Genomic DNA, 23,565 nt, shown 5'->3' on the forward strand with positions numbered 1-23,565 from the left:
ATTTTCACAGCATATTTTCCTGGTTTTGAATGTAGATAGGCCCGAAATGAGCAATGTCCTCTGAATGCAACTCACTGCTCACCAGCTGTCATGCATAAGCCTGGGACAGACCCAACTTATAAACACCAAGTCCTGATTTCAAGGAAATCTCTAATAAGTTCTAGCTCATCATTACTTCTGGTTTTTCTTCCACTTGCATCATAAAACTTATTACCTTTGAAACCCTTGACAATTCATAATTTTGTTCAGGAGAAAATGGTCATCTTCTTTTCTCTGTAATTGAAAAGCATTTTTATTTTTAAATTTAAACACCAATTAGAATGTTTAGTCCGGTGATTTCTTTCCTTTCCATATCACCTCTTTCTTTTCAATCATCTTTGTACTCACCTTTGATCTGACTTCATCATGTGTCCCCTTCAAACTGTATCAAGTAAATTTCAATAAACAAACATAAAAAGTAAAAAAAAATTGGCCCCCATTCTTTTAGCAAAACAGGATGCTCCAAGTTTGCTGCAAAATATAGTGTGATGAAATCATTCCTGTTGAATGACTAACAGGATAAGAATATCATATTTTTTGTTATCCTTAGAAATATATTGTTTACTCATGAATCCTTAAATCTGAGGAAATTAATCTAGATTATTATCATGTAGGACTCATAATCTGAGACTTTGCTTACACAGTTCAGTCAGTTCCGCCATGATCAAGTCTTCCACGGTGCTGTCTCTTTGCATTCATCTTCTGATCTGACTAATAACTGTACAACATTTTCCTCTGTCACTTTTCTTCTCTTTACAGTTTGTGCAGAAAAATGAAAAATATAGCTGAATTTCCAACTATATTTAATAAAAGCAAGAAGAAGAAGACTACAAAGATGGTATCCTCTGTCTTCTTTTATACTTTCTCAAGAAATGAGGTAATACTTCGGGCAACGTGATCAAAAACCTGAAGGATAATACAATAGTGACAATTTGTTTCATTCTTGCATCATCCTTCTAGGTGATTCCATCATTCTCCCATTTTCTTATTAGTGTTTTTTTTTTTTTTTTACCATAATTGGCAATAATTGATGAGTAATGATGAAATAATTTCTAGGGTGATAAAATGGAAGATGTTTAAAGATATAAGAAAATTAAGATCTCTAAGAGCCTATGATACATCATAAATTTATAAATTATTTCAATAGTCATATGGTAACTTCAAAATAGAACGAGTTTTATTCCATTTTTGTTAAAAACTAGATGTTATCTTTCATCTTCAGAAGACTTGTGAAAACAAACAAAAGTCATGAAATACCAATCCTTACAAATTGTTAGAACTTCTCAGGAAAACAAAACAAAACAAACAAACAAAAAAAAACACCTTCAAAATCTAAAATTGAGTCCAATGGACCCTGATAACATACTGAAAGTTAAATCACATTAATAGATTTGGTCGTTTCCTGAAGCTTTCAAAATCTGGCTCCCTAGAAAACTGCCCCACAAAAAGATTCTTCCTTCAGCCACTTGACATCCAACCATTCTCCAACCAAAGTTAAAACCCACCCAGAGAGAGCTCTGTCATACTATTCCAGCACCACAGTGCCTGCCTCTGGGCCCAACCAGTACTCTCCATGGAAGCCAGGCAGCCCCTTGCCTGGGATACGTTCTCCTGGAGTTTGTCTCAAGATACAACAAGGAAGCAAAAATTATGACCCGTGTGAAACAGAGAGGCCTTCTGGGATACCATTCAGGCTTCAGAGAAACGCGTTCACAAAACTCAGACTACAGTCAGATGCCCAGTGTTTACTACTTTATATTCCTTCCAGTGAATTGGTTTATTGTGTTCCTACTCTCTTGGGGTTTTTTTTAATGCTTTTTTTCTTTTGTATTTCCAGTCAATCCATGAATGGTTTGACTATTGATCTGTGACAGAGAGGAAATGCCCAATTCACAAAAGCGTTGTGTTCCAACACTTCCAAAGTTGGTTGTTTGGGGAACTCAGAATATATTTTCTTCCAAGAAACAATATTATACATGATAGGTTTACAGGACAGCACCACAAAATCCTTCTTAACTCATTGTGTTGTTGGGCACTGCACTTTTATGGTATGAATTAGTAGAATATAATTTGGTTATAGTATTGAGAATAAGCAAACCCAGGCCGGGCGCGGTGGCTCACACTTGTAATCCCAGCACTTTGGGAGGCCGAGGCGGGCGGATCACGAGGTCAGGAGATCGAGACCACGGTGAAACCCCGTCTGTACTGAAAATACAAAAAATTAGCCGGGCGTGGTGGCGGGCGCCTGTAGTCCCAGCTACTCGGAGAGGCTGAGGCAGGAGAATGGCGTGAAGCCGGGAGGCGGAGCTTGCAGTGAGCCGAGATCGCGCCACTGCCCTCCAGCCTGGGCGACAGAGCGAGACTCCGTCTCAAAAAAAAAAGAATAAAAATAAAAATAAAAAAATAAACCCAAATATTGAAGATATAATCTCCTTTCTCCTGAATTATATTTAATGAAATAACCAGTTTAATGAAAAAAAGATAAGAGCAAAGATAGACGCTTTTTTTTTTTTTTTTTTTTGGAGACAGGGTCTTGCTCTGTCACCCAGGCTGGAGTACAGTGGTGCAATCATAGCTCACGGCAGCCTCAACCTCCTGGACTCAAGCCCTTCTCCCAGAACTTCAGTCTCCCGAGTAGCTGGGATTACAAGCACATACCACGACGTCCGGCTAATGTTTGTATTTTCTGTAGAGACAGGGTCTTGCCATGTTGCCCATTGGTCTCGAATTCCCGGGCTCAAACGATCTACCCACCTCAGCCTCCTAAAGTGCTGGGAGATGGAGGCTTTTTAGGGAGAGACCTCTGCTTGCAAGACAATTTGGGAGGCCTGATAGCAGCAGTTTGTTATTTTTTTCTGTCTGGTTTCACCTTGATACCTTTTTTCATTTTCCTTCATACAGGTATGATGCACAGGAGCCAGGATTAGGGTAAATTTGAGGCTCACAAAGGAAAACAGCAAAGGATAGGGGGGCAAGAGGGAAAATAAGTGTAAAAGAGATCTCTTTGATGGGGGGATTAAGGCATGTTATTGCGAGGAGATTGGCTAAATCTGCATTCATTGATTTGCTAAGAAAAGGAAAGGAAACTGGGGAGAAGGCTGGAGACCCAATATCAGAGCCTTCCTGGCAGGCTGAGTCGTGAGGACTGTGTAGACAGACAGTTCCCCCTCTGACCATAAGGTGGTGCCATCAGCCCAGACAGTCGGCCCCAAGGGGGCGGGGCGTGCAGTGGGCGGAGCTCCCCACGTGTAAGCCGTGTTCTCCACTTAGATTCCGGAACTCAGAAAGCCTGGACCAGACAGCACGTGTCAACTTGCACATCACTGACTCAGCACCCACGAACTGTGCCCATCCGCTAAAGCCCCTTCGGCTCACACTCGAGCAAGAACACGTCTGTCTTGCTGGGCATCAAGACGCACGTGAAGATGCCAACTAATTCCTTCCCATTCCTCTCCTCTTTCTCCACAATGGCAGCTCTGGGCCCCTGAGCATTTCCTAATTCCTAAAGAGAACCTAGTCTAAAGCGCCCTACAGTCTCATCCTTAAATACCGTCAGATCTTCCGTGAGGAGCGCAAATTTGTCACAAGGGGCCCAGCCTTGACAACATGCCCTGGCCAACTTCCCCAGTCTGATGTCCCACTTTCACACCTAACTGAGCAACCCCTAATCCTGATACAAATCCCACCGGATCCTCTCCATGCATTTAGCCCTGCTGGTCCTCCCACCTCCCATGCCCACTTTTTTCCTTGCCTCCACTTGTCACTATCCTCCCCCATCCTTCGTGGTCTAACCCAAATATCCCCTCCCCCAAAACCTGCCACTCAGTGTTGACCGCATGTAACTAGCAAAGTGGATTTAGACAGGAAAACATGGGCTCCAGGAGTCAACCACAGAAGGCCCTGGATGACACAAGGTAGGTCATGTCTGCCTCTTCGTGGCTGTGTGTGCATTAAATTGAGGAGGAGGGCCCATCCAGACAGGTGCTGCTGAACCTCAGGGCAGCAGCAGCTGGTCCATCCAAGAGACCTCCCAGGCCTCAGTTCCCATCTAGGGAGGGCCCTAGGTCTGGAGGGACACCAAAGGCATGAGTGTGGTGTGTGGTGCGGTGTCTGTTCTCAAGTCATGTTAGCTATATAATAGTAATAATGATTATTATTACTGTCCCCTGCCCCACCCTCATCAGCCACAGTCTGCCAAACTTGGCCTCAGTTATAGAGCTAAAGGAATCAGCCAGAAAGGGGGGGAATCAATCACAACAAAGTCACCAGTCTGAGCCCCCATCCCACTTCTACCCCTGCGGCCTAGACTAGCAGTTCCAGCAAACTGCCTAGTGATTCTGCAAGGGAATTTTCATAGCTCTGGAAGGTCCGACTCAGATGGGCATTCTTATCTGGATGCTTTGGACTTGGCTAAGTGGCCCACAGATAAACCCTGAAGAACTAGTGCCTGTGCTTACAACACCTCCAATTCTAGGTGCTATGTGTTCTTTTGGTTCTAAAGGGGCAGTTAGCTCCGGTGGAAACCACGAATGTCCGTTGGAAGGCAGGAGCAAACAGCCTCAGGACGAACTTTGAAACTATGTAGGTCCTCTGAGGGCAGCCCCAGGGGCCCCATGGTAGCAAAAGATAGGCCTAGCCAAAGGCTGGGCAAAGCAGGAGCAGGGAGAATTCCACCCGCCTGGCCATCGCTCCAGGTATCCTGGGAGGCCTCTGCCCAGCACACTAAGTGTCTGCGTCTGGCAAAAGAGGGCTTGCTCCTGCCCCGTGTAGCTCTCTCCTATTTCTGCTTCGCAAAAAAAAAAAAAAACAGGTGACCAGATGCCTTCTTAATGTCAATATTGCTCATGTTCTCACCTACAAAAGAGGCCACATAGAAAGAAAGTCTACCCAGCTATACCCAAAAGCACGAGTGGGACCAAATGGCCACTTGTTCTCAGGAAATTCAGAGCCTTAAAGAGTTAGTTAGGAGAGGCCAGAATGCCGCTGTGTTGTTTGTTTGTTTGCTTTGTTTTTAAGGATCTACAGGAGGTAGTTTTCCATAAACTAATAAAGGAAGCTAAGTTAACTATGCAAACAAAAGCAGGGTGGGCAATGTGAACTGGCCGTTTTAATGTATTTGTACCCGCACATCCTTGCACAAAAGATCCGAGGCTGCGCGGAGTAATTGCTATTAGAATAGTGGGCATGGTCCCCACCGCCGCAGGTTCGGACCTTCAAAGTGACAATTTATGGATGCTCCCTGGCGCTCCAGCCCAGGGGAAGCCCACTCTGAAGACGCCCTCCCCAACCCCTCCTCTCCTTCCTTCCGACTCAGGAGAGCTCGACACGCCGGACAGCTGCGGCCAGCGATGGTCATCCTGGCCCCCCGCCTCCGCCTTCCCCACGCCCGCGTGCAGCCGGCACACGGGAAAGGAAAGCTTCGGAAGTCAAGCGCCAGCCGAAAGATAACCTGCCCGCGTGTCTCCTCACCCCCTCCCCCAGCCGTGTCACATGGCGGCCCCAACCAGGCGGGCAGTGCGCCCCGCCGCGGAGACCCAGGGCCGCGTCGCCTGGGCAGTGGGTGATGAAACTTCCCAGGCGCATTACTGCAGAGGGCGCGGGCGGGGCGCGGGGCGGGGGTGGGGGATCGAGAGCTGGTACCCGGGCTCACCTGTTCTCCAGGAGGAGGGTGGGGACGGGGGGAGGGGCGAGTGCGCGCCAACGCCGGGTGAGTGTTCGGGGGCGCTCGGTCGCGGCGCTCGTGTCCCCGCCCTCCCCCAGCCCTGCGAGCCCCCCGAGCTGCGCCGTGGGGTGACGGGACCGAGAGCAGTTCCTGTCCCCGGCCCCGGCGCGGGGGAGACGTGAGCGTGCACACGTACACACACAGCAGGGGAAGAGGCGCTCCAAGCGGCGCCCAACTTTCTCCTTCCCTCCGCGGACCGGGTCAGAAAGTAGCCGGGGGCTATCCCGACCCGGCGGTTCTTGGGGAGGGGGCCGAACAAGAAAAGGGAGGAAATGGAGATAATTTCCTCGGATTTAGCTTTTTTGTCTTTGTTTTTGTTCTCACCACTTCCATCGGATGACTGGAGAGTAAAAGGGAACCCGGAGCGGGGTGGCGAGCAGCGCTTTGAGAAAATGCAGGAGTGTGTTTGGAGACGCGTAAAGTTGCCTTTCAAGCTCTGGCCTCCGGGCACGCGATGCTCCGCGGCGGGCTGACTCAGGGCTGCCTTGGGCCTCCCTGCCACCCTCCTGGAAATGATGCAAGTCCTGACTGTCACCTGGATCCCTGCAGCCCAGTCTGGAATGCGTCTGGATTAGGGGAAACACCAGAAATGACACTCCAGGTGTTGCACGGCCCACCAAAGCGGGAAGATAGGGCAGTTGCTCAGACCAAATACTGTATCTAGTGCTTCTGCTCCTATCTTCAATCGTGGGGTTCTTTTTAATGCAAAGTGTCACAAGGCCAGGAATTCCCATGTGTGCTCAGTTGGCCCACAGCATCATTGTGCCTAGGAAACTGCTTCAATCTATCAAGTCCTCTGGGCTGGGAATCTCACTGAATTCCAAACGGCGGAAAGAGGAAACTTTCCCAACCCGATGCGGGTGTGACGCGAGCCAGGGACCCCAGGGACACTGTCCCAGAGCAGACCGTCCCCCTTTAACAGCAACTGGAGCTTTATATTCTACAGTCCTTTCGACCATTGCCCTGGAGCACCCGCACACGCGCACGCATCTCCGGCCGCGCTCACACACACTCATACACACGCACGCAAACGCGTGGCCGCCGCCAGGTCGGCAACTTTGTCCAGCGCTCCCAGCGGCGCTCGGCTTCCTCCTGTAGTAGTTGAGCGCAGGCCCCGCCTCCCGGCCGTGTTGTCAAAAGGGCCGGGGTCTCGGATTGGTCCAGCCGCCGGGACAACACCTGCTCGACTCCTTCATTCAAGTGACACCAGAGCTTCCAGGGATATTTGAGGCACCATCCCTGCCATTGCCGGGCACTCGCGGCGCTGCTAACGGCTTGGTCACATGCTCTCCGGAGAGCTACGGGAGGGCGCTGGGTAACCTCTATCCGAGCTGCGGCCGCGAGGAGGAGGGAAAAGGCGAGCAAAAAGGCAGAGTGGGAGGAGGAGGGGAAGCGGCGAAGGAGGAAGAGGAGGAGGAGGAGGAGGAGGAGGGGAGCACAAAGGATCCAGGTCTCCCGGCGGGAGGTTAATACCAAGAACCATGTGTGCCGAGCGGCTGGGCCAGTTCATGACCCTGGCTTTGGTGTTGGCCACCTTTGACCCGGCGCGGGGGACCGACGCCACCAACCCACCCGAGGGTCCCCAAGACAGGAGCTCCCAGCAGAAAGGCCGCCTGTCCCTGCAGAATACAGGTAAGTGCATGTGCCCCCGCAGCCGGGAGCTACTGGGAGAGGACACCGTGCACCCACGCGGCGCGCCCCAGGCGTTTCGCCGGGAGCCAGGCGCCCACCCAGGGCCACGCAAACTCTTGGGATGGCACGGGACGTGCAATGGGAAGCGCGAGGCAAGGCGAGGTCCGCGCCGGGCTCCGAGGGCCCGGAATCTGCACGTGCTAGCAGGGTGATGAAATGGCTGGGGCAGGACTTGTTGCTGTCCTCCCCAGGGTCGAGGGGAAATGAAGCAGCGTCTGACGCTGCCAGCGCCAGCCCCCGCCCCCGAGTCCCGGGTCCAGTGCAAAGCGCGCTTCATCCCGGCCGGCACGCGGGAGGCACAGAGGGTCCCCGGAGCTGGGCTGCGCCCTGCGCCCGGAGAACTTCTCTTCCCGGCCTGCCGGCCTCAGTAAGAGTGCCGCGTCTTCCCCCCTCCTCAAAAGATGCCCGACATCCCAGAACTTTGCCGGCGAGACAGATGGCATTGCGAACTTTCCCCCTGGGGGCACTGCTTTCGGAAGGGAGCGTGGGGGCAGCGCAAAGCGTACCTCCGCGGTGCTGCCGCCATCCCCAGCTCCTGGCCAGGTCAGCAAGCCAAGAAATGGTGACACGACCCGAACCGTGCGCCTCCTCTGCTCGACCGGCTCTTGGCTCACCAGCAAGCTGCAAAGCAGAGCCAGGCGTGCAGGGCACGGGGCTGGCCCTTTTCCCAGCTCGGAAAGAGAAAGAAAATCTGCCTACAGCTCCTTCGCTCCACGACCCCTCCCCCGACTTTGGGCGGCCGTGTGAACGCGGCAGTGGCGGCGTGCGTGCGCTCACCGCACGAGCTGGAATGCACGAGTGCCCATTAGGGACGCCCCAAGTGAGTGAATCGCGGCCCTGTGCGGTCCTGCCCCGGCGGCGCGTGGGGTCTTACGGATCCTCTCACCTCCACATGCTGGGGCCGGCACCCCCACCACCCCGAGACCCTCGCCCACCCTCCCCCTCCTCTGGCGCTTCCTCTGAGAATTGAACCTGATTCTCGGTGGTTGGTGACCCTCAACAATACACGCCCCTCATTCTCTGGCTAGATTTAATCTGATGCGGATTATCTGCTCCGACCCCGCCCTTCTTCCAAAATATACTTTTCTGATGTAATTTTGTGGTCGATTTAAATCAGAGACTTGGGTAGTGGGAAGGGAGGGAAGAAGCTTTGCACGCTGCAGCCTGACAGTTAACTCCCTCCGTCTGCCCTTTCCGAGAGAGGACTGGGGGCCACATTCGGTGAAGAGCTGCAAGCTTCCTCCCGGGCTGCGGGAATTCTAGGGGATTGGGTGATACCTCACCCCGATCCCTAATTAAAAGGAGCCTGCAACCTCTGATAGCGGCGTTTCTGAAGGCTCGCCCCCATCTGACTCCACTCCTAAGCCTGCTCGCCAACCGCAGCTTCCCTAGCTGGTATTTTAATGCGAAAGGCTGGGAGGCACTGCCTTAATAGGAATTTTGTTTTGATTTTTAGGTGTTGAATCATAAAGCTGAATTGAAACTGCTTTTTAGATGCCGTCATTTGGGGGTCAGGAAGCAAATGGCTGTGATTTAATAGCAGCAACTTCTACAGATCAAGTAGAGAAGGGTACTTCATTGATGAAGTACAGTCTTCGACTCAAAATTTTATTTTTGTCTGTGGGTTTAAAAAGCGGAAATATATTTTGCTCACAACTAAGTATTCCCACAAATACTTTAATAAAATGGGAAGGATGAAAAGGAGGAATGCTCAGACCAGCCTTCTGGTTGTAATTTTTGTAATTTTTCGGCTCTTTTCTACAAATATTTACAAATAGATTTTTCATGAGTAGATTAAAGGATGAAATTTTGTTTCCCAGGCTTCTTAGGTCCTGAAACAGTCATTACTAACTCTTTTTTCCTCCTTAAATTTTCCTTTAGTTGTTAATTAACTTTTACTTCAAATGACCTCTCTGCATTGCCCAGCATGGGTTAGAGTTTTGTATATATTTGTATGTGATTTTCCTTTTAGCGGAGATCCAGCACTGTTTGGTCAACGCTGGCGATGTGGGGTGTGGCGTGTTTGAATGTTTCGAGAACAACTCTTGTGAGATTCGGGGCTTACATGGGATTTGCATGACTTTTCTGCACAACGCTGGAAAATTTGATGCCCAGGTAAAAATCCATCCAGAGCATGAAGAATGTTTGGGGTGAGCGTACATGATCGAAATGTTCATTGGAAAGCCTTGTTAACCAACTTCCTTTGCTGTTCCTTGTGGTGTGTTTTAGTGCTTGCAAGTGACAGTCTAGGTATAAAACGTTATGCCAGTGCCTCCCTTCTGCACTCATAAGCTGTGTCTACACAGGCAGGGTGGACTGGAGACCAATGTCATAATAAACGATAAACACCTTGTAAGGGGACACGCTGTGTCTGGCCACACAGAACTCAGTCTCCAAAGCCCGTTGCATGGGGGGCAGGGGCAGGAACCCCCAATTATACATTTCAGAAGTCATTTCACCTACTAGGAAAATGAGACACAAAGTACGTAGAAATCCGTCATGTGTTGTGTGTGCAGCCAACCCGAATAACTCAGGACCTCCAAAAGAGCAGACTTCTTTTCCTCCTGAGTAGCAGATCCTTCTCTGCCAAGCTGACAGGTCAAAACCCTGATTGAGTCCTTCAGTTCCACACTTTCCTTTTGCTCTATATAATAAATATAGTCAGGGCCTGACCCACTTCGGTTATCCCAGGGTCCCCAGGGGAACGCAGAGTTGCTGCTCAGGGCAAAGCAGGAACACAACAAGCAACATATGGCTCCAGTGCCAACAACACAAATACATTTTTAGATGGCATGTGGCATCAGACTCACCTTTTTCGTGTTCTCCCTGGCCACTTATATGCCCTGTTGAAACGCCCTGTTGCTGTATCTCAGAAACGTCTCTCCTGGTTCGTTGGAGAGCAATGCCAACATTTGGAGGTGGCCATCAGTTTAGGTGAGATTTATGGATGTCACCAGTCCCCATCCACTGACATATAGTAGTGAGCCTGACAAAACAGTGCCTGGGAACAAGGAGGGGAGGCAAAGACGGGGCCGGCAGCCTAAACTGCAGAGGATGTGCGGTGGCCGGAGGGGAAACTGAAATCAGGGAAGGAAAGAGGTAGAACTTTGAACTCCTTGAGGCTCCCTAATAAAGCATCACTCTGGATTAACGGGAATTAGGAAACGTAATAGGAAATCCGGAGGAAAGACGTGTATTTAAGGGCAATCCCACAGGATGTCAGGGAAGAATACCAAGAACAGATTGCCACAGCCCTCGCATAAATTCATCTTCCTCTTTTTTTTCTCAACCAACAGGAATATGTTCTCAAGTTAGAGGCATCCCTTTCAAGTCGACGCTCAGCACATAACTGCTTAATAAACGGGCACACCCTGCCCTCCATTCTGTTTGGCTCTGGCTGGAGAGTCAAAAGAGAGGGGGCCACAGGGAGGGTGCGCGGGCCGCATGGTTTTTCAGAGATCAGACGCTATCTGTAGACATTTCTATGGCTGCTAAAGAGAGAACCAAAATAAATGTGCTGGCTGGCTTCCCACTTCCAACCTAAACCCATTTACTTTCTCAACTCAGTGACTTCCGGGCCTGTCTAAAAACAGAGAGGTGACCTCTCCGACGACAGCTAGTTTCTATAGTAATGGGGGGTGCGGGGACTCCTGGGTAGGCATCCCACAATGCCTCCGGGCTGCAGGAGGTTGATAAGGGAGCAGCACCGAGCTCGCCTCCACACCCCCAACAGCTGTCTCCTTTCTAGGATAAGCACAATCAAACGGGGTTGCCAGGAAAGAGAACTGCAGGCCAGATGTATGCCTGGCTGCCTTCGCCCCTCGGAGGCAGGGAGTGTGGGGGAGGGGCCGCCAGGGCGGCAGTTCAGACTCCAGATGCTGCCAGGCAGGGTGCCAGGCCGGCCTTTTAGAGGCAATAATCCGAACAGTTTAAAGGAGTAGAGTCATTTTCAAAAAGGAAAAGAACGCTCTTCCTGGTAGGGTAGGAGGAGACAAGGGTATAGATTTGGGGCGTGGGAGGCACGGAGGCAGAAAGGGAGGTACAATCAGCAGTCAATCTTGGTGTCGCCCCTGGAATCAACGGAAAAAGGAAATGTGTGAGATTTGTACATGCAGGCACCTTCCACTTGGGGAAAACTGCTTGTGAGAACCGTGAGGGATTTATGGATTTGTGTCTGGCCGAATTCCCTTTGTGTTCCAGAAAAGTTGCCACCACATAACCAACACAGGACTACCTGAGGGACACAGAGCCACGGAAGCCCCCGTTGGAGGGAAACTCACAGAGCAGCTGGGGAGGAAGGAGGGAGATGTGTTAGTCTCCAGAACGAACATCCCTTGTTGCCACGTGCTGGGGGTGTCATGTCACTCTGGACGTGCCTCCGGATGTGGCATTGCCTGTCACCTGGGAGGACGTCCGTCTCTGGTGGGGCCTTGGGGTTCTGATGTCAGAAATATCCTGTGTAAGCCCAAGAAGGGCTGAAATGTCCAAACATGTAACGAGGTCTCCTGCTTTCTGCCCCTCTCTCCCTTCCCCGGCCTGTGTGTTCTCAGGGCAAGTCGTTCATCAAAGACGCCTTGAAATGTAAGGCCCACGCTCTGCGGCACAGGTTCGGCTGCATAAGCCGGAAGTGCCCGGCCATCAGGGAAATGGTGTTCCAGTTGCAGCGGGAATGCTACCTCAAGCACGACCTGTGCGCGGCTGCCCAGGAGAACACCCGGGTGATAGTGGAGATGATCCATTTCAAGGACTTGCTGCTGCACGAGTGAGTACTGCCCCGCAGAGGGCCTGGGGTGGAGGGGCCACCCAGCAAGGACGGCAATGTGTATGGGAGGAGAGCCGCGTTGCTTCTAGAGGCTGAATGCCTGTCAAATGGAGAAGGCTTCCATTTACTTCAGAAAGCTACACTGACTCTCCTAAAAGGCCCCTTTCCTGCTGGCTTTTAGGAAAAGAGAGAATTCCCTCATCAGTCTCAAAATCACAAGCAACAGAAATGGGAAATCGTTTTACTAAGAATGAAATGTGTCGATTCAGTAATACTCTTCATCTTCCCCTTGGCCAAGAACCCACTAGCTCTCGGAATATTCTGAGTAGCTGTAGAGGTGTCCTTACAGACAGCAGATTGCTAATAACATTTGTTGAATATTTACTAAGCACCAGGCACTGGGCTAAGGGCTCCTTGTGAATTTTTCACTTGATCCTCACAACAGCCCTTGTCACCTCCATTTGACAGATGAGAAAACTGAGACTCACTAAGGCAGAGCTCACACAGCTAGTGACAGGCAAAGCCAGGCTTGGGACCTGGCTCCAGTCTGCTGAGCAGTCTGGCTCCAGAACCTATACTCTTAAATCCCGAAAACAGAGCTATAGATGCTTTTCCTGCCTCCTTAACTTTCCTTTCCCTTAGAAGGTTCGGTTCACCTTCTCTAATACATTAGTGCCCTCTCAGAGAAAATGCAAAACAAATGCCAAAAACTTTGATCAGCTAAACACTTTTATGCCAAAACAAGGAAATGTGAACTTACTTATTTCAAGACTTGAAATTCAATGATAAATTCAGGATGCATCATTCCTTACAAAATATTTCAGCTGTAGAATCCTAAATTTTGCAGCATGGTAAAGCATGTTGGTACACAATTGTTCCTAACATGAGGCAGGGCCAGGAGCCCCTGAAGATTTTATTTTTAATATTGACAATGGCTCTTTCCTAAGAGACACAGGGCAGAAAGAAACCAGTAGCCAACCAGTTCAGTACAAGTCATTACCAGTTTGATGGCACTGTTGGTCTCTCCACGGTGACTCATTGAGCCAAATCGGTATACTTTTATGAACTCTTGATCCTCAGTTTGTGCCACAACCTTCTTCCAGTTATGTCCCTACCACACCAACACCATTTAGATGACAAAGAACCGCAACCACCTCCTGTCTCTTTCCACTTGGTTATAAGGTCATAGGCATCTTGCAACACCCTTGGTACAGTGTTAGAATCATACAATTCATGGCAAAACTCTGCAGGAAGCTCTTGCCAAAAGCAAAATAATATTGCATTTTCCTTGAATTAGGCTAATGCCTTACAAAATATTTTTTATTCTTCAAATATTTTTAACGGAACAATAGCAGCCACAGCATCATAAACAACAATGATAGCTGTCTTTTTTTTATTTTTTTTTATTTCTTTTTTTTAATGGGCTAGGCCCTTGGCCAGGGCCTTTACATGGGTTACCTCATTTATCTTTCCCAAAGATGCTACAAGATAGAAATTACTATGCCCAAGAGGAGGAAAGTGAAGCTAAGAGATTAGAGAACTTGCACTGAGGTTTGATTCCTGCTTTTAAGCTTCGGAATTGCTGGAATACATGACTGAAGCCAGTCATCAGAAAGAGACTTCAAACCTGCTCCCAGCCTATTATCTCCCTGCTAGACCTGAAAGGGCTCACAGCTCCCCACATGTGGTAGGCTTCTTGTCCATTTATCAAATGTATCCCCATTACACAAGGAGAACACTCTAAAATTCCCTTCCTTCAGGTGCCTCTGGAAGAGACAAATGCCCCATGGCTAGGAAATGCCATGAGCTACACTCACCTCCAGGCCTGTCCCCCATTAGACAGAGCTTGCTGGCCTCAGGAATGGGTGGGTAATGGGGCCCATTCCTAGTTTATAATGCTATAATGCATGCCTTGAGCACAGGGATTCTATCTTTCTTGGAGAAAAATATTCTTTGGGAAAACTGAAGGTTGGAAGTCCCGCCCCCTCCCCTTAATTTAAGAAGAAGGTAAAGCCCTCTGGCGTTCTAGTGTCTCCTTCTTGGGGATGTGGCTCTTGGGTCTATGTTCTCACACCATTCAGAATGAGCCTATGACCCTCCACCCCAGCCTGCTCTGGAAATGCAGGCAGCCCATATAAGAAGCCTGGTCACATGCTGTTCCTCTTGCTTCCCCCTAAGTCAGCATCTCTAGGCAGGGGTCTCACCTAACTCCAGCTTCCCAAAAACCCCCATTACCTTTCCTTCTGAAGCCATGATGTGGCAGTGCATCGACTTGTACTTCTAGCTGAACTGCCTGTTTTTTAGGGTCTTTTTTTTTCCTATCAGTCCCCAAATATCAAGAAGGCCATTTCCAAATGTGTGGCATTGGTCAAAAAAAAAAAAAAAAAGAGAGAGAACTGAATTTGCTTTTCACTTTAGAGATGAGGAAATCACAGTCACCCCAGAATCTGCACCACCCCCATTCTTCAACCCAACCCCCATCCACACCAGAACACTCACCCCCAGTTAATGCTGCTCTTTTCAAGCTCTTCCTCTCTGCTCCCCTCATCCCTTCCTGCCCGCCCCACTTTCTACACAGCATCTGTCTCCCACTAGCTGCAGCCGGCCTGGCTTGACCCCCACTCGCCATGTCGCTGGGTGCTGGCAGGCTCCAGGCACATCCCCCTCCAAGTATTTTTTAAAATCCTTTAGCCTTGCTGACACCCAGTTGAACGAGCTGGACTTTGTCATTAGACACGGGCTGAGCTTGCAGCCTCAGAAGGCACCAGGCCAGCTCGGAACATGGCTTAGATTAACTTGGTTCGGCACACACACCCCTCCCCGCAGTTCACAGCTTCCTCCTGGAGAGAGAGAGGGCCAAGGGCAGAGGAGAGCATGGGCTCATCCAGCCTTCTGGGATCCGGATCCGCCTTAGGCTTCTGGGGGCTCATCTGGCGGACAGAATGCCCTGGCCGGGAAGGCAAAAGAGAGACAGTCTGTATATTCCCAAGACAGCCCTCCCCTTACTCTGGGGAAAGGAGCTTGAAGACAGCATCCAGTTAGTATCTCAGAAAGACAGACACTCACCCCTGCAGTGTGCCCATCTAGCCCTGGTGCCACGGCAGGCACAGTCAGGTGCTAAAATCCTGTTGCTGCTTTAGCAGACACACTCAGTGAACTTGAGCTCCGGAGGCAGTTTCTAGTTTTCAAAAAATAGAAGGAAACAAGCACGCATGGAGCATTTCCCTCATATTGTCTCCTGCATGCCCACCTGCCCACCTCAGGGCAGTCCGAGGAGACAGGGTTAGGTTGTCTTGCGCTGTCAGGGGCCTGCCTTAGAGGGTTTAAAGCCCTTTGCCCAGCGGCCATGCACAGACTTGCCGACTCCAAAGTCATCAGGCAGGCCCTAAACAGCAGCTTGATCTCTCTCAGCCAGAGCATTCTTCCTCTCTGCTCTGCTCTCAGCCCTGGGCCCTGAAGCCCAGAAGCTTCCAAAAGCCACCTTCTCCCTGCTATTCTCAGTTTTTACATCCATGAGGTGAGGACAGTTCACTCAATTCCAACTTGAGGACTAATTAATAAAAATGCAGTAAACTACTTCACACATCTCAAAACACAGTCTGCTCTTTCCACATAGCAACAACTGCCAACTTGCAAAGAAAAGGCTCCACGGGCTGTAACGCAGCCTCTCTGGTGGCCCAGACTTAGGGAGGACAAATCAGGTTGCTCCGTGTTATGAATGACCTCACATTCTAGGGTGACTTCCCTGCTCAAGGTGATGGCCCAAAGCTGCAATGCTTGTGGTCAGATAGATCAGAAACTTTGTCAGAGAGGACTGCCTAGGAATGCTGGTTAGCCATGTGAAACATCCTATACCTCCCTTGGGGGGTTTTAAAGGCCAGTGAGAGGTTAAAATAAAAGCTCAGTGAGTGGCCCATGAGAGCTCATTGCTGGGGACACTCCTCACCAGATGTGCCCATAAATATAAAAAGCAGATGCTCCTGCCTTCTGCACACCTTGTCCACCCCCTGGAGTAAATTATTCCAGCAGTTTTCCTAAAGAACAACTGGCTCTGCCCTCCAGAACTAGGCGAGTTTGTCGCATAGCGAGCTGTCTCTCAGTCCAAACACAGGGGCCCCTGACTGCCAGCCTTCAACTCCAAATCTAAGGAAGCCCAGACTGGAAGAATAAAGATGCTTAGATGGCCACACCTACTCCCCAGCCTCTGCTACTGAGAGAGGGAATCACTGCATGCACGGGCAATGACGTCCCAGGGAGGTGGTCTTCCTCCCTCCCATTTCAGCTCTTCCATACTCCTCCAAATGCAGAGGAAATGCATCCAATAACTTCCAAAAACACCCTTCTTCATCATGAGCCTAAACCCGGCGCAAACACAAATGTGGGGAAAATGGTTTCTTGGGAGCTTCTCATAGAGGGCACATGGTCCTAAACCGTCATGGTTTCCTAGTCCCTACCAAAAAGAATCCTCTGTTTGGGAGTCTTTGTAAGGCCCTGCACCATTTGCCTAATTATGATTCCACTGGACCGCAGAGCCATCTCCACTGTAGCTGAAACTCACCTAGTTAGTGTAGCCGAAAGGCACCCAGAGCTCTCCTGCCATTATTCACGCAGCCACCTAGATTTCTCACCTTCCCCAGAGGGTCTTCCTTTTAGGGTCCTAAGCGCTTACCCTATGCACCTGTGAGCCTGGGACACAGTGGCCACCCAGTAAGTGTTGGTTGAGGCCAGTACTCCATAGACTATGAGAAAAGGCTTGAAGTCATTTGAGAGAGATCTGCCACCGAACCCAAGACAAGCACTGGCCATGCCTCCTTCCCAGCACTGCCCCTGCCCTCTGTGGTCCATTCGGGACTTGCTCCATTCCCAGCCTCTCTCTCTCTCTCTCTCTCCCTCTCTCTCTCTCTCTTTGCTTTCAATCTTTAGACCCTACGTGGACCTCGTGAACTTGCTGCTGACCTGTGGGGAGGAGGTGAAGGAGGCCATCACCCACAGCGTGCAGGTTCAGTGTGAGCAGAACTGGGGAAGCCTGTGCTCCATCCTGAGCTTCTGCACCTCGGCCATCCAGAGGCCTCCCACGGCGCCCCCCGAGCGCCAGCCCCAGGTGGACAGAACCAAGCTCTCCAGGGCCCACCACGGGGAAGCAGGACATCACCTCCCAGAGCCCAGCAGTAGGGAGACTGGCCGAGGTGCCAAGGGTGAGCGAGGTAGCAAGAGCCACCCAAACGCCCATGCCCGGGGCAGAGTCGGGGGCCTTGGGGCTCAGGGACCTTCCGGAAGCAGCGAGTGGGAGGACGAACAGTCTGAGTATTCTGATATCCGGAGGTGAAATGAAAAGCCTGGCCACGCAATCTTTCCTCCACGCCGTCCATTTTCTTATCTATGGACATTCCAAAACATTTACCGTTAGAGAGGGGAGATGTCACACGCAGGATTCTGTGGGGACTGTGGACTTCATTGAGGTGTGTGTTCGCGGAACGGACAGGTGAGATGGAGACCCCTGGGGCCATGGGGTCTCAGGGGTGCCTGGTGAATTCTGCACTTACACGTACTCAAGGGAGCGTGCCCGCGTTATCCTTGTACCTTTGTCTTCTTTCCATCTGTGGAGCCAGTGGGTGTCGGCCGCTCTGTTGTGGGGGAAGTGAACCAGGGAGGGGCAGGGTAAGGCAGGGCCCCCAGAGCTGGGCCACACAGTGGGTGCTGGGCCCCGCCCCGAAGCTTCTGGTGCAGCAGCCTCTGGTGCTGTCTCCGCGGAAGTCAGGGCGGCTGGATTCCAGGACAGGAGTGAATGTAAAAATAAATATCGCTTAGAATGCAGGAGAAGGGTGGAGAGGAGGCAGGGGCCGAGGGGGTGCTTGGTGCCAAACTGAAATTCAGTTTCTTGTGTGGGACCTTGCGGTTCAGAGCTCTTGGCGAGGGTGGTGGGAGGAGTGTCATTTCTATGTGTAATTTCTGAGCCATTGTTCTGTCTGGGCTGGGGGGGACACTGTCCAAGGGAGTGGCCCCTATGAGTTTATATTTTAACCACTGCTTCAAATCTCGATTTCACTTTTTTATTTATCCAGTTATATCTACATATCTGTCGTCTAAATAAATGGCTTTCAAACAAAGCAACTGGGTCATTAAAACCAGCTCAAAGGGGGTTTAAAAAAAAAAAACCAGCCCATCCTTTGAGGCTGATTTTTCTTTTTTTTAAGTTCTATTTTAAAAGCTATCAAACAGCGACACAGCCGTACATCTGACTGCCTGACATGGACTCCTGCCCACTTGGGGGAAACCTTATACCCAGAGGAAAATATACCCATGGGGAGTACATTTGACAAATTTCCCTTAGGATTTCGTTATCTCACCTCGACCCTCAGCCGAGATTGGTAAAGCTGCGTCCTGGCGATTCCAGGAGGCCCAGCTGGAAACCTGGCTTCTCCATGTGAGAGGATGGGAAAGGAAAGAAGAGAATGAAGACTACTTAGTAATTCCCATCAGGAAATGCTGACCTTTTACATAAAATCAAGGAGACTGCTGAAAATCTCTAAGGGACAGGATTTTCCAGATCCTAATTGGAAATTTAGCAATAAGGAGAGGAGTCCAAGGGGACAAATAAAGGCAGAGAGAAGAGACAGAACTAAAAATATGAGGAAAGGAGAGTGAGGATTTTCATTAAAAGTCTCAGCAGTGGGTTTCTTGGGTTATTTAAAATTATCACCGAAATAGGCCTTTTCTTCCTAATTGGCCTATCCTTTCTCAAGCAGGAGCTGGTATTGTAGGGAGTGGCCGGGTGTTCTGGGCTGGGCTCTTCTGGAGTAGGGGTCGGCAAACATTGTCTGCAAAGGGCCAGATAGTGAATCCAGTACTTGCAGTTTGGCGAGCCATGAGGTCTCTGTCAAAACTACTCAACTCTGCTGTCCTAGCACAAAAGCAGCCATAGACAACACACAAACGAGAGGGCTTGGCTCCCTTCCAGGAAGATTTATTTAACAGGCCCCCAGCTGAATTTCACTCACAGGACACAGTTTACTGATCTCTGTTCTAGTGAGTGGGTCAAAAAGCATATGCATCCTTATCCGTCAACTCGTCAGCTCTTCCTCAAGGCGACCTGAGGCCAGACACCAAGAAACCAAGCGTATCTGCTCTAAAATGACTTGTTTCTGGGGAATGCCTTCAACCAAAACACAGCTAGTATTTCTATGCCCCAAATCCAATCCCAGTCTTTCATGATCCATGCCGGCGGGTGGCGGGGGAGGGAAATCATTGGTTGGGGGAGGGGAGGAAACCCCACCTCCAACCCCCACCACTGGGCCCCCGGGCACCCAGCAAGATCTGGGGCTGCAGAGAACAGAAGAGCTGGTGCACTTAATCCAGCTCTGCCCTTGGGGGGAGGAGGACCTCTGTGTCAGGCTCTGCCATGGGAACGAGTGTAAACCGTGGCTGTCTCCTGCAGTGAGCCACCACGGCAGGCACATTGACTGTTTTACTGACATCACTCAAAAGCTAAAGCAATAACATTCTCCTGCGTTGCTGAGTCAGCTGTTCATTTGTCCGCCAGCTCCTGGACTGGATGTGTGAAAGGCATCACTTTTCCATTTTCCTCTGTGTAAATGTTTTATGTGTTCGCCTACTGATGTCCCATTCGTTGCTTCTATTGTAAATATTTGTCATTTGTATTTATTATCGCTGTGTTTTCCCCCTAAGGCATAAAATGGCTTACTATGTTCATTTGAACCCATTTACTGATCTCTGTTGTATATTTTTCATGCCACTGCTTTGTTTTCTTCTCAGAAGTCAGGTAGATAGCATTTCAATCCCCTCCCTAATGTTATTGGAAGCATACAATAGTATTTATTGCTCAGGGTCTTCTGCTCAAAACTGAGGAAGGTCCAAATTCCTGCAAGCATTGATTGAGACATTTGCACAATCTAAAATGTAAGCAAAGTAGTCATTAAAAATACACCCTCTACTTGGGCTTTATACTGCATACAAATTTACTCATGAGCCTTCCTTTGAGGAAGGATGTGGATCTCCAAATAAAGATTTAGTGTTTATTTTGAGCTCTGCATCTTAACAAGATGATCTGAACACCTCTCCTTTGTATCAATAAATAGCCCTGTTATTCTGAAATGAGAGGACCAAGTATAGTAAAATGCTGACATCTAAAACTAAATAAATAGAAAACACCAGGCCAGAACTATAGTCATACTCACACAAAGGGAGAAATTTAAACTCGAACCAAGTAAAAGGCTTCACGGAAATAGCATGGAAAAACAATGCTTCCAGTGGCCACTTCCTAAGGAGGAACAACCCCGTCTGATCTCAGAATTGGCACCACGTGAGCTTGCTAAGTGAAAATATCTGTTTCTATTACGGATTTAGGCAACAGGACCTGTACATTGTCACATTGCACTATTTTTCTTCAAGCATTAATAAAAGTTTTTAAATAAATGGCTTCCACTTGAGTAGTGTCATTGTCTGAGAGGGTCATTGATGTCCGGTGCTCAGGGGGACAGCTGTGAGCAAGTGGGCTTTTACGTCAAGAGAATCCTATGGATGTTAAGCCTACAGGGAGGGAAGCTAGATGACGAGGACCACCCTAGGCTTCTCCATCAGAGGGACCCTTTCCAAGCCCCTGCCTGAGTCACCCAGACAAGGAGAAGAATAAACTTCATGCAGTTGGCCTGGAAGTGCCACCCCCACACCCCATTAGGAAGGTCCTTAAGGCTCACTCTGGTCTCACCTGTGAGTCTCCCCTGTGGCTTGGCCACCCCTTCTCTCAGACTGAGCCTGCAGCAGACACCACCAGCTTCACAGCTGAGTGGCCTGCCACATACAGGGTAGCCCACTGCCTCCTCCCCAGCTCTTGCTCATGACAGCAGAACAGAGCTGGAGCCCCTGGTTTACGCGATCTGTGCCACTGTTGGTGTACCTACTATGTTCTAGGCACCACAGTAGGCATTTTGCATGCATTATTTCATCCTCATTACATCCCACAGATAATAGGTATTATCCTCATTCTACAGGTGAAGAAACTGAGGTACAGACTTGTCCCAAACTGTGTGGCTAGTGAGTCGGGTGGGGTCTGAACTCAAACTCAGATCAGGACTCCTAAGCCCACACACCTTCCCCCACTTCAGGCCTAGAATCTCCACTTTAAGTTTATTTTTAAGTTAAGCCAATCAGTGTTATTCCTATTTTACACGAGGCTTGGGGAAAGAATAATTATACTCTTATATTTATAGTTCCAGGCCTCCAAGGAGTTCTGCTTCAAAACAGAAAGGAAAGTTAATGCTCTCACCTTTACTCTCTGCAAAGACTCAAATTTTGGTTCCGATAAGGAAAGCAGGAGAATCGTGGAGCCTCCTCATTTTTCTCTGCATGTGGATAATTTTTTGTAAGGTTCTTCTCATGCACCACTGGGAAAGCATTTGGGGAGCATCTGGCTTTCTTGAAACATGCAGCTGGTGCTTTCCTCACTAAACTCACCCCATCACCTTTCTGAGAAGCCAGGCTCCTCCAAACCCTTCACCAACATTATCACCCTCATCAGGACAGCTGCAGATTCCTGGGGACCCATGGTGTGCTCCATGCTTTGCCTGGTGCTTTAGGGATACTATTTCTGAAACCCATTTTAAAGATAAAGAAACTTCATGACATTTAATATGCCTGGAGCCAGTCACAAGGCTAGTGAGCTCTAGAGTCAACATTCAAATGCACCCCTCCGCCTTGCCTTCTTGCACTCCAAGTGTGAACACATGGGTTAAATGCACCCATATGAGTCCAGAAATTCAGCTGCCTCCCTCTAAGCCCCGAGGTTGTTCCAATCCAATTGTTCTGGAATTATTAGGCTGTGGGAGGAAGAAGTCAGAGAGCTTCCAAATATGCTGGGATTTAAGCAGAGTTTCCAAAGGAAGCTGGATCTATGCACCCCAAAATCTGGCCACAGAAAACCAAATTTGTTCTAAAGTCAACAAAAAAGAAAGCCCCCTGCTGAGGAGGGGACAACCCCTGGCCAGAGAACAGTTTTTATGTGAATTATTTTTTGTGGGTGGAGAAGAGAAGAGCAATAGAAGCCTTGGGCTAGGAGTCCCGTGTTGCTGCTTGCATAAGCAGTTCAGTTTTTATCACTCCCCAAAAAGAACAACAAAAAAAGTCACTTCCCAAAGAGTACAGAACAAAAAAAAAGGCACAAAGCCAACCTAGGCTTATGCATGAAATGGACTCCACACCAAGATGAACCCAGATCTGATGGTACCTTAGAATCTGTAACGACCTTGCCACCATTGAACATCACCCCTGAGCTAAAACTTGGGAGAAACAAGGAAAGCTCCTACACAGAATTCTCAGAGGCAGGATATTGTTCACAAGGTAATGAGGAGAATCAGCTGGTTCCGTTTCCCATTCGATAAATTCCAGGAATTTTTATGTTTCTTAAAATTAAGGGGGAATGCATATGTAAAAAAGCAGTGGCACGCTAAAGAGAACAGGGACCACCTGCTTGTCTCCCGAGATATGAATAATGTTCTGCAAAGGGCCAAGGGCTCCAAAGAGGGCTTTGTTCAGAAAGAATGATCAATCCCTAGAATTCTGTCCCAGATGTTTATTGCTGTTCAACAAAACCACTCCTGAAGCTTAGTAGGTATAAAACAACTATTTTATTTTGCTCATAATTTTATAGGTCAGAAATTTGGAAAGGGTGTTTAGACTCTTCACGTGGTGGTGGCTGGGACAACTGGGGCTGGAGGATCCACTTCCAAGATGACCTTCTCAAGATAGTGCCTCGGTGCTCCAGGCCTCCTCTCTTCTCCCCTCCCACCTCTCCCACAGTCCCCATTGTGGCGCCTGGTCCCCCAAGGCCTGTCAGAGCATGACCGTCCAGGAGTAGTCTCACTTCTTCCATAGTGACTGGCTTCCCTCGAGACAGGCTGGAGGATCTTACACCATACTCTTCACATCTAAGCTGTTTTCACCCTTGGTACTATAAGAACCACAGGCTCTAAACTCCACGAGGACAGAGGCTACGTCATTTTTTGCACACAGTTGCCTGTATCCCCAGCAGTCCTGCCATTGCTCCGTGTGAGTGAATGAATGAATGAATGAATGAAACCTCTTGTCTCAAATGGTGCCAAAATGTCAAATCAGATGAGTTTCAATTTACTTTAACTTCTAAAGCAAATATATCCTTGCATCTTTGTACAAGGGATCAACATGTCATAGAATCAGTGAGAGGGTGTCAAAATTGAAAATCGCTGGGAAGCCTGTAATTTGGAAGTCAGGAGACATAGACAGGGGTACCAATCCAGCCACCTACTCATCTTGCACCAGGTAAATCTCTTTGGGGATAAGAAGGAAATATAAATAATGA

General features: G+C 49.3%; 1 protein-coding gene across 1 annotated transcript; it reads left to right on the forward strand.

Moving 5' to 3' along the window:
* Positions 1 to 1,055: 1,055 nt before the first annotated feature.
* Positions 1,056 to 18,322, forward strand: STC2 (stanniocalcin 2). The gene is made up of 4 exons (XM_055285220.2): positions 1,056 to 7,393; positions 9,426 to 9,568; positions 12,004 to 12,215; positions 17,139 to 18,322. Exons 1-4 carry the CDS (start codon positions 7,243 to 7,245, stop codon positions 17,539 to 17,541), a joined length of 909 nt encoding a protein of 302 aa, XP_055141195.1. The 5' UTR covers positions 1,056 to 7,242; the 3' UTR covers positions 17,542 to 18,322.
* Positions 18,323 to 23,565: the final 5,243 nt, after the last annotated feature.

Source organism: Symphalangus syndactylus, chromosome 7 (genome assembly GCF_028878055.3).
Source record: "Symphalangus syndactylus isolate Jambi chromosome 7, NHGRI_mSymSyn1-v2.1_pri, whole genome shotgun sequence".
NCBI classification, from domain to species: domain Eukaryota; kingdom Metazoa; phylum Chordata; class Mammalia; order Primates; family Hylobatidae; genus Symphalangus; species Symphalangus syndactylus.

Bases quoted from the DNA above. Each gene is read 5' to 3' on its own strand.
- STC2 (XM_055285220.2), top strand. From the start codon at position 7,243: ATGTGTGCCGAGCGGCTGGGCCAGTTCATGACCCTGGCTTTGGTGTTG. The intron at 7,394-9,425 runs GTAAGTGCATGT...TTTTCCTTTTAG, and splicing joins CCTGTCCCTGCAGAATACAG to CGGAGATCCAGCACTGTTTG. The intron at 12,216-17,138 runs GTGAGTACTGCC...TTCAATCTTTAG, and splicing joins AAGGACTTGCTGCTGCACGA to ACCCTACGTGGACCTCGTGA.